The sequence below is a fragment of the Strix uralensis genome, chromosome 7 (genome assembly GCF_047716275.1).
Source record: "Strix uralensis isolate ZFMK-TIS-50842 chromosome 7, bStrUra1, whole genome shotgun sequence".
Taxonomy (NCBI): Eukaryota; Metazoa; Chordata; class Aves; order Strigiformes; family Strigidae; genus Strix; species Strix uralensis.
In genome coordinates this window covers 40213990-40225480 of record NC_133978.1, presented here as the reverse complement: position 1 = coordinate 40225480, position 11491 = coordinate 40213990, and the positions used below count along the sequence as shown (strand labels likewise).

At 41.0% G+C, this 11491-nt stretch overlaps 1 protein-coding gene across 1 annotated transcript; it reads left to right on the top strand.

The window, feature by feature from the left end:
* The first annotated feature begins 993 nt into the window (after window positions 1-993).
* On the top strand, window positions 994-10411 carry CLRN3 (clarin 3). Its single transcript, XM_074874062.1, has 3 exons — window positions 994-1293; window positions 6848-7027; window positions 9322-10411. The coding sequence occupies exons 1-3, from the start codon at window positions 1065-1067 to the stop codon at window positions 9594-9596; spliced, it is 684 nt and encodes a 227-aa protein (XP_074730163.1). The 5' UTR covers window positions 994-1064; the 3' UTR covers window positions 9597-10411.
* The last annotated feature ends 1080 nt before the right edge of the window (window positions 10412-11491 follow it).

Sequence of the window (11491 nt, the reverse complement as noted above, 5' to 3'; positions counted from 1 at the left end):
AAATAAAAGCTAATGTAATCTCTGTTACTTTATCCTGACAATAGATTAATAATTTACGTTTCAGATTTCACACAAACAAAATGGGGACACTAGTGTCTAGTTTAGCTCAAATTCCAGAACTTTGTCTTCAGTGTTTTTATTAAGCAATATATGTTCTGCTTGATATCATGTTGTTACTGTCTTTTGTCTTTGTTTAGGTCAATTTGGGCTGAACAAAAGAATATATTCTCTTGCTTTGTAGTCCAGAACAGATTTTCTTCAGTATTGCTCCCTTTACATATCCACTCCTTCATTGAAATGAATCCCTATTTGTTCCCTCCCTGTCAAAAAGAAAAGGTCAAAGAGAAGGGAAGGAATTATTGTGTGAAAATATGTGGAATTTAATTAAGAATTATAACACTTCCTTAGAAAATAATCTATTGAGAGTAGATAGAATCTCCTTACCTCTGCCAAAGCCGAGACCAACCCAGTGTTTTCACAAAGAGCATAAAGAGTTTAAAACAGGTCACAAAAGAGATAGTTGAGTAGCTGTTAAGCAAGCTGGGAATTTGAACAGAGAAGGAACTTTTTATTACTCTTTAACATAACACATTAGATACAGATTAGATACAGATTTAGCAAAAATTCTTTCCAGCCTGGTTATCAGCCTTTCAAGAGAAAAAGCAAGAACAGGCAAGAAAATTTTTTCGTGGAGTAAAAACTGTCCCAGAAAGCAGTAAGGCGAGCTGGGAACCCGCAGGAGTCAGACTCTAGAAGATGGCTCCAGAGCCGTGATCTGAAAAGCTACGGCTTGGCAAGGCAATCATAAATCATCTGCTGATGATTCCTCCTGGCCTTTGCCAGGTTGGTTTTGTTGTAACTATGGCAACACCTTTTGTCCAGACCAAAGTTCAGTTATTTTGCATTTTTATTACCACTGCTGTTTGCTTAAAGTTTACCAGGGCACCTTTCTGCTAGCACAGGGAGCAGATCCCAGATAGCGAGAAGGAGGAAACAGCTTCATGCTAAGCAGGACTAAAGAGAAGAAGATACCCTGAATTGGTGGAAAATCGCTGTCTGACAAAATGCCGTCCAGAAAAAAAACAGCCATGTTTGCATCTGCTTTTCTGACCTGTGTGTGCTCTTTCGTGATGATTTGTGTCGTGCTGGCAACCCAGCACTGGATGAATAGTCAGGTTCGCTTTTCTGGCACGAACTCCAGCATTACCGTGAGTCTCACCTACGGACTTTTTAGTGGTACCTGTGAACAGTTCGTTGATGCGGGGCTTCAGGTTTCAGAAAAGACTTTCCAAGGTGAGTGGTGTTGTGCCTGGAAATGGATGGTGTCTTCTCGCTCATGCAGGTGATGGACGTAGGAACCGCAGCTCATTCTTGTATTCTTGTATTCCAGTCTGGGGATTTAAGTGGTATAAAGACCCCAGAAAAGCACAGAAATGCCACAACATTCTTGCCAATAGCAACTTCTTCTAATTACCTGTGAACTCAGCCTACGCCTAGGAACAAGTTAAAAATACAAAATAGGAACTTTGTGGGAAACTGATTTTCATTTTCAGAAGCTTTCAGTGAGGAACAAAAAAGCAACATCGTTCAATTAACATTTTATTAAAGGATCACATACCTAATTCACCTTCCAGGATTTCTTTTTTAAGTTTTGTTACGTTTAATTTGTTGTTTGATTTAAAACATTTTGCCACCTACTATCAAATGTAGCATCATTTTTATAGAGGAAGGTTTTATGAGGCTGCTGAAGGGAAAAGACCAAAACACGTAAAAGAATAATTTAAATAGATATGGTGTTTATACATGTCTGCACCTACGTATTAATGACAATATTCCTTTTATTTCTTTCTTTAAGAGCATCTCATTCAATTTTTAAGTGATATTATGAAACTTAACCATTTGATTAGTATATTTTCAAAACTTAGGCTTGCTCGTGTCTTTTTCTCTTATGCTAAACTGTGAAGTATGGATTACAAAATAGCTTCTCATCCGTTATAAGGCCTTTCTTCTCTCACCCAATGCACGGTTTTCAGGTGACTTCTCGTCATCGTGACTTTCAAAAAAAACCTCTGAGATGAGATTTGGAAAGAGGGTTATTAGAAAAACATTTCAGCAAACATCCAGTAGATTCAAATTAAACTGTGTCTTATGTTGTTATGCAACAGATCTTACTTTTTGTGCATCTGCACTTCCTGGTATTTATCCTCAATGGTAGAATTATTACAGAAGAAAAAGAATAAAAGGTTAAATAATTAAGGAGGACAGAAAAACTGAGAGATAAGGGCAGAGGGATGCTACATGGGAATAAAACAAAATTAAAAAGGGGAAGAGCAGAAGGGCTTTTACCTAGAGCAACCTTGGATAAAGTTAAGACAAGCATGAAAAAACCCTAGCATGAGAAGCAAAACATGAGAAAAAGCAAAACAGAAACAAGAACTTATGCATACCAAGTACGAACCACAGACTCGATACTGGTGTCACACAGTTCAGCAAAGATTTACTGAACTCTATGCACAAGTAACTCTACCTTTTGTGAAGAGCTTTCACAAAGCCCAAAGGTAGATAAGCCTGAAAGCTGTTGCAAGGATCAAGGATTTGCACTTGTTTTATGTCTTGCTGTCTCATCGAGTTCAGAGCAATAGTGCTGATACACACGTGTGAAAGTGAAAAAAGCCAGTTGAAAGAAACCTAACGAAAATTTGGATGAATAGGTCAAACAATTTTGAAACATGCAATGTACTTTAAGAAATTTTTTTGGTTTTGGTAGGCTTTGTAAGATGTCCCATCACAGAGAAGCCACCAAGGTAGAGCATAGCAGACCTAAGCCTCCAGATGGTTCCCATCTGCAAGCTCTTTCCCAGCTTAATTTAGTACAGAAATTGTATCTGTACAAGCAGGCACCCAAGTTCTTATGGTGGCCAAGCCAGTTCACATTATAACAATTATATTGCAATGAAAAATCTGAACACAACGGTGTTCCTAGCAAAGCATACAGCATACATTGAGCTCATCACATAACAATACAAAATCACAAGTCATTCAACCAGTTTATTTACAGTCATATCAGAATAATTGGAGTAATTTTTAGAAGAGTAAATATGCATTTATAAAAATAGTTTATATATGATTCTATCTCCCCACACCAGTTGGCTCAAGCTCCAAACCTTGCGCCACATGGGCAGACTCTTGCTGGTTTTAATAGGGCTCCATGTGAAACCAGGAGTCCACCCATGGAGAGCTGATTGCAGAGCAAGGCTGCAGTCTGGCAGGAATTCGGGCACATGTCTTGCCTTTGCACAGAAGCTAACGCAACCCAGTCCCAGGGCCTAGGCACTACCATCGGGTAGATTTTAATTACAGTTAATGACAAGCACTCACAGAACACTTGCATCAGTAAAGGATTTCAGTTCTTTGCATGGTCTACGTGTATTTTGGTGGTAGTGACCAGATTTAGGTTTTTGTGCTTATTTACAAAATGTTCTCTCAATTCTCATGTATCAGCCATTCAGGGATGAACAAAACAAGTGAGTTTTGGGTGTTACTAGTTGCTTTCAACAGCTGTTGAAAGAAAGTCATGCTTTATGACTAGTCTAAATAGGGATTTGCCCACATCCCTCACTAGTTCAGCTGGGCATATATCCAAGATGAAATGAACTGATTTTAAATTAATTCTTAGGCTCCATACTAGGCATGATTGTCACATTTTATATTAAGTGTGATTCCGTACATTCTTGAGATAAGAAAAATACTTCACAGAATTGCATACATACCATTTTTAAATTCAAATAGTCAGGTCCTCCTAAGAGAGTAGATGTCTTTCCTTTGATGATATCCTTAAGTAAATGGATTGCCTGTGCTATGGAGAAATGAAGTGCTGTGCTTTCTCCACTCTAACACTTCAGACACCAGTAAGAAGAGTTATAAGCATCCTCTTAAATCACAGTGCGATCTGTAGCTCAGCAAATACAGCCTGGCTGGGGGTCTCTGCTGCGCACCTTGAGTATGCTTCTCAAAAGACATTGTCATATTCTTGTATGAGAAAGGGAGAATGGAAACGACAAAAGAGTAAATCAAAGGCAAGAGCCTGGGGTTATAGATCACTTGTTAGCAATAGCCCAGGTTGGCTTTTATTAATAGCCATACAAAAGTAGATTATCAACAGCCTTTACAAAAACCATAACTTATTCTTTCAGAAACCACAACATTAAGAGAAATTTCCAAGAGTAAAGATGAAAAAGAAACCCACAAATATGGTTTCTGCAAGTGTACAGTGCATGAACTGCCTGGTCAGGGTAGCCTCTTTCACTGACTGCCATGAGCGACCTTAATAGAGCAATAAATCAATACGGCTACATCAGAGACTCAGGGGATGAGCAGAATGATCTGGCAGAATGTAAAAGTTATTAAATAACATAAGTCCATTGAGTCTTCATTAGCCATTTTAATGATTTGTCTTAGAAAGGAGCCACCTATGACTCTAATAGTCTGTAAAAGGAGTTTCTTTACAGATTTGTTTGTTTCCAAGCCAAACACGTAAAAATTGTGAGCAAGGTGCAGGAAGAGGCACACCCAGAGAGTCTCATAAAGTCAGGATTTATCTGACTCTTGGCAACCAGCAAGGCCAATGGCACACAAGGAAGTCTTTGAAATTTGCTGTAGCAGAGACGAATCGATGAACTTTCTAACTTTTAAAATACATGACAAATGCTTGAAAATTGCTGGAACCTCGTTAATGTTATCATCAGTTTCCAGATGCGATATGGGATATCCTGAAAAGTAGAAAGTTAGGTTGAACTCTACTTTGGTATTTTTTGGTTTTGTTTTCTTTAAATGAACCATCCATTATGTGTCGTAAATGATCGTAGACCTCGTGAAAACTTCCAGATCAGCACTGCTTAGAAAAGACCTCCAGGCTGGCAGCTGGATGTCATTCACACTCTGGTCAGTAAAAGTTTGGGAAATTCTCTCCAACCATACAAGAGTTAAAGATGAATTAAAAAAAAAAAAAAAAGATACAGGAAATTAAGGTGAGACCTAGCAAAGGCAAAAGCCTCTGTTTTCATTCTGGAATGGGGTTATTTTACATATAATGGAGGTTATATGATGTGAAGGTTATCCATCTGTGGGTTACTATCGATCCCATTCAAGTAGATCAGCTACTGTACATTCCTTCAGTTTGCACAGACTACTTCATTTAGGAAAAAAAAAAATAATCTGCCACCATGAAAACAGCATTTTATTTATAACCTTTAGTCTTGCGCCGTTGCAGACGTGCTTACAACAAGCAGAGTCTGACAAAATTACATCCCCTAAACTGCGAATCACTGTCAGAGATAAACAAGATCAATTAGGGGGGGCAATAGGTGTAGCAGCCAATTCTGGAGATGTTCTGAGTGATAAAATTAAGTGAGGCTGCCAGAGGGAAATTGCACAAACCTGTCTGGTTTGGCTCCAGACTTATTTCTTGAACTAGGCAATGCCCAAGCAGTAAGGCTGCTTCAGCGCAAGGACATGGTACAATCAGCAGTATGCTTGCTTCCATTTAATTGAGTGATGTCCCCTGAATGCCCATCTTCCCTATTCTTCGGGGAGAATTGCTTAAATTTACAACTGATTTCCATAACACATCCTTACCTGCCATTTCCTCAAACAGAAATTAACTTCTACCAGGAATATTATATAAAATGAGAGAGCAGCTCTCCTTTTCATCTATTTCCAATAGCTCTTCTTTTTGTTATGAGTGTTTATTTTCTTTTTATGGGGATTTTACTATCTTTTCTGCTATGATTTCTCCAATTTATGCACTAACTGAATACTTTGCAGTAACGGCTTTGTATTAAAAGTGCCATAGAATGGAAGTTTTCCTACAGATGGCTGTCTATCACAACACCCATTTGAATAGAGCTTGAAAACATTGTTTCTGTGTTTGTTATAGGGTAAAGCAGCCACAGGCATATTATAGTTGCCTTTTCAATCTTTAGATTGAAAGGAGGAAAATAATATATTGCAACGCAGCTATACTGCAATTACACTTCGGGTATATTGCATTCACATTTGTGTCTCTTATTATCAGCAACGTACCAAATAACTAGAAGGATTTAGGCAAAAACAAAAAAATTGGTTACAGTCCTGGAGGGGTTGGCTGTACATGCCATGTATATATGGCCAGCCACACCACTGCCTCCACCCATTTTTTTTTTCCTTGCAGGATGTAGAGACAGATCTGGTCAGGGTGTGAACACCAGCTCAACCTTGCCTCATCTGTCCATGAATGACCATGCTCAGTGACATTTGTCCTACAAATGCACCTCACACTTCCAGGCCAATGGCTTTACTGGACTTTTAGAAGCTGTTCCCTGTGTCAGATTTATTCAATAGAAGGCGGGACTACATATTTAAATGGAATAATCTACAATTGGAGCCAAGTTTTAAATATGTATCTGTAGAAGTTACCAGACATCTCAGGAATGATGGGCAGAGGAACACCTAGTTTTTTGATCTGATTTAGGCATAGAATTTCTGTCTGGCCATGTCAAGAGAAAATATTTACAGAAGTATTAAGGAAGAGAAGTTTACTACCCGGCCTGATGCCTGGGAGGTTTGTGTGCCCGCAGGATTAGCAGGCATGTACTTATGTCAGACTAATGTACCTTCACCCCATTTTGGATTTGGGTTCACGTGCTGTGTCCAAACCTACTCTTCCTTCTACAACCTGATCTCTACAGATCAGCCCAATCTCTGGTTACTAGCTTTTAATTGCAGCCACGTCAGTAAGTCTTAAGGTCATCTGAGCCCACCAGACTGTGCAGGGAAGGCTGATTATCACTGCTGAGCCACTGTATTTCAGTTGCAGATAACCTGAGGAGCACCAAGGCGAAAAGCACAATCACTGCAATTATTGTGATTCTGGTTCTCGGTTTACTGAGTTCCCTTCTGAGTTCTGGATTTACCTGCACTAATGCTGTCAGTAATCCCTACCAGACGTTTTTGGGACCCACAGGAGTCTATACCTGGAATTCCTTATGCGGTGAGTAACGCATTCCATGCTGACCACTTTCTGCCCACCATATAGATGAATACTGTATTCTCATCAATTCCAAGATTAAGAAATATATATCTGTAAAAGGAAACACTTGGAAAAAGTACTCCGTTCATTTGGTTTTGGTTTTTAACCATGTCTGCTGGGATATCTGGAAACTATCTTTTAAGTACAAGTAAAATACTAGTATGTACTTGAAGTGACACCATCGATCAGTAGGAGTCTGGACTCACTAGCAGGAAAAATGGAAATGAAAAAGCCCCAACAGGTGTAGCGTCACTTCATGCATGATGCATGTTGAGAAAAACAGAGTAAACTGACAAATACAGAATGAAACTAAAGGAAAAGCATGCACTGGATGTGACTACACTGCAATTTGTAACCTCTTTAAGACCTTACATCACTATTTTGTAGTATTTGCAGCGTATCTGTTGCTGGGTTACATACATACCAAATTAGGCCTCTAAGGTCTAATCTACAGGATGGACTCTAGCTTAATTTCCAACAAATGTGTTGAATCAAATACATCCACAACAGCATTAACATGGGGAGCTGGCAGTTAGGAGGACTGAGTCATGGTGAAATTTATTTCCTTCTCTAAAAAACACTTTCACACATAAAAAGTAAGTTTTAACATTCCCTAAGCAGGAAAAAAAAATGGTAAAGACACTGAGCTGTTAAGAGACATGAACTCTGTCAAACAGGTCCCTGGAGGTGTAAGCCCTCACTCACCTGGTAGACTTGAGTCTGGCTGCTCCCAAGAAGCCTTCCTACCCTCTTAATCTCGTTGCGGTAATGACTTCAGCTCTCACACTCAGTTTTCCTCAAGAGGATTATGTGTTCCTCTAATACTAGGTTTGCACTCAGAAAATTTTCTTTAAAGACATCTGATTACAGAATACTTCAGCATGGGCATTTCATCCTTCAAAACGCTTCAGGTCCGAAGACGCTCCGCTGGTGGAGAGGGAGCTTGCTCACCCTTGGCCGTGTTCTCAGCAGCATCGTCCTGTCCTGGGGCCGCACTCTGTGAGCTGCCTTTGTCAAAATCAGACCTTGGTGGAAAGGGAATTGTATAGATAAATGTAGTCTTAATCATAGCAAGTATTGGTGGGGGGGGTGAAACCCACCCATTGTTCTCCAGCCATGGCTACCACAGCATGAAAAAATAAATGCTGAAACAGCTGTGGATGCCTTGAAACACAATAAGAAAAGTGAGCAAAAGCCTAGCTTAGACAATTATTTAACTTTTGAGAGAAGTGGATCATTGTCTCATCACATGAGAAAGTTGTTAGTTTCCTGAGCCCAGCACCCGTTACGCAGCCTGAATCTGCAAAATTTGACCTGAAATGAAAGGACCGTGGGCTTGCCAAAATAAGTATTAGTGAGAAAGCAAACCCCCATGTTGACTGAAGATTGTGGTTACTTTTTACAGCCCTGTAAGTGCTATGACCTGGAAGTCTATTTTGCCATGGGCGTGGTTTTATGAAAATATCACGCACCACTTGATGTGTGAGTGTATCTTGAAGGATCCTAATTCTCCTACCAGATGGCCTGAAAGTCCAGTGTCCTCCTGAAAAAAACAAAAGCTGAACCTGTTTCAGTGGGAACATGTGTAGAATGGTGTACTTAGAGGGAAGGAATAGAAATATTTTCACCAATGATCAGAGATTATACCTCCATTAGCACTATGAAAGTAGAGATGTAAAAACATTATTTAAATAAATGTCAAAGTAACCAAATTCCACGTATATTCAGAAGGGTATAGGGAATAGATACAGATCTAGTAAGACATCTCATTTTGAGTCATCACAGAGTCATTGAATAATTCAGGTTGGAAAGAAAATGAGGTCTCTAAGTCTATGCTCTTGAGCAAACCTGGGCCAACCCTGAACACAGACCAGGTTGCTCAGGGTTTTATCCAGTTGTGATATTTGGGCTCATATCAAATAGGCTTTCTGAAAATCACCTGAAGAGTGAATATATTATATTAATCAGCACTAAATTCAATGAAAAAAAATACATTAAATAGCCTTATCTAAGAAAAGTCAGTAAGAATCCATTAATTTTAGAAGAAGATATAGTTGCCAATGTCAAAACACCTGGCAGATACTATTAGGTGGGACAAATGTCCTTTAAATGACCTCATATTTTACTAATGGGAAACAGTAGATTAATCTTTGTCTTAGTCCAGGTATTCTAACCAATTTAAGTAGAATATCTACAAGTAGCCACTTAAATAATACTACAGTTTCACCTCTAACATTTGTACTTACATTTTCTAGGAATCTTCATACTTATAGCCATGATACTTTTTCCTGTGAACATAGAAGAATATGGCCTGTCCATAGAATTGGCCAATGGATGTTTTTCTTTTCTGCAGACACATACCAAATCTGAACACGCTTACGGATATTCATATTGGATCATGCTGCTCATCATTTTTCTGAACATTGCTTCTATCATTATCATATATTTCTATGACCACGCAAGATATTCTAAGAAGAAAGAACAGGAAAGACCCATTGAAAATGCACCAAAAGATGTCATTCTCTTTTAAGGATACCGCTGAAAAGAGGATGTAAAGAAAAATGACTATTTAATATGGACAATCATGGCTGATCATTTCCATTCAAATTGAAGCTGTGTGTATAGTTCAATTAACAAAATAGCCTATTTTGCCTTCAGAGTAATTTGATTTTATCTTTATGGTAGGCATTAGTGTAATACTTACAAGTTTCCATTGGTAAATGTGCCACTTAAACGCCTCCGAGTAGATGTGGCCTGAAGTATGTGATGCCAGTACCCATCCCAAAGGAATGGGCCTCATGGACCTTATGGATCTGCTCCTCCCTGGAGGCACCACTGTGAAAACATGCTCCTAGACAGGCTCTTCCTCTCCGTACCACCACCGCTGTCCCCTTGCCCATGCAGCACAGAGGGGCTGGTTCCCACCTCTGCTTTCTGGATTTTCCTGGACCCCGGGACAGCAGTGGCTGCCCCAGCTTTCTGCAGAGGTGCACCAACATCGGCACGTCATGGATGCGCTTCTGCTTCACCCTTTGGATCTGAAAAAGAGGATCAGAGACACGGTTTTGTAATTTGGGATCTCAAGGGGCAGGGGATGATGAGAAACGGTCGTGAAGGTATTGATGCTTCATTTTGTCCTGCAATTCACAGAATCATCAAGGTTGGAAAAGACCTTGAAGATCCTCCAGTCCAACCATGAACCTCACACTGACCGTTCCCAACTCCACCAGATCCCTCAGTGCTGGGTCAACCCGACTCTTCAACCCCTCCAGGGATGGGGACTCCCCCCCTGCCCTGGGCAGCCCATTCCAACGCCCAACAACCCCTTCTGCAAAGAAATCCTTCCTAAGAGCCAGTCTGACCCTGCCCTGGTGCAGCTTGAGGCCATTCCCTCTTGTCCTATTGCTTGTTCCTTGGGTCAAGAGACTCATCCCCCCTCTCTGCACCCTCCTTTCAGGGAGTTGTAGAGGGCGATGAGGTCTCCCCTCAGCCTCCTCTTCTCCAGACTAAACCCCCCCAGTTCCCTCAGCCGCTCCCCATCAGACCTGTGCTCCAGACCCTGCACCAGCTCCGTTGCCCTTCTCTGGACACGCTCGAGTCATTCAATGGCCTTTTTGGAGTGAGGGGCCCAAAACTGAACCCACTCATCAAGGGGCGGCCTCACCAGTGCCGAGCACAGGGGTAAGATCCCTTCCCTGTAATTCTTACCACTGTCCTTTCCCTGCTTAGGGATCTTCTCCTGCAGGTCCCTATGGCAGTGCCCTGGTGATTGCAGGCAGGCTTGCAGGCTCCTGTTCATGGGTAGGAGCATGAACGCTTGGACAAAGTCACCTGTGGTCAGTCACCGTCACAAACCTCCCAACAGCAACAGCACCGACCACTTTCCATGCTCCCTTTGCTCGGTGCTTTCATCCATGGCTGCTGTAGCAAGAGGAAGGGCCAGGGCCTACAGAAGACAGCATAGGAGCCCAGTACCTGTAGTTATTAATTTGTAGAAATATTAGCAAAATGCTGTTTCAGGCTGGTTATAGACCCTTGATTAATGTCGACAGCAGAGCCACACCTTGAGCAGGTGTGGTTGTCCGCTTCCCCACCCGCTACGGCAGACTGTCATTTTGCCCTGACACAAGTGCCAAATAGTGGGTTTTCTTAGCAATGATTTATGGCTGGTACCATCCCCATGTCCAGTTTAATTAGTATTTCACATGCACACAAAGACACACAACTGTAGAACTACATAGAAGTGGGGAGCTCCCTTCCAGCCCCGCCAAGGGAAGGTGAGCAGATGAACGTGACCTTGGGACAGATGCCATCATGCAAAATCATGCTTAGTGCTCATGCCCCAGGAGAAGTGCACCGTGCAAAACAGTGGTCAGCACCTTCTGCTCCTTTGCTCCTTACCTCTGCAGCTAGCAGAACAGTTTT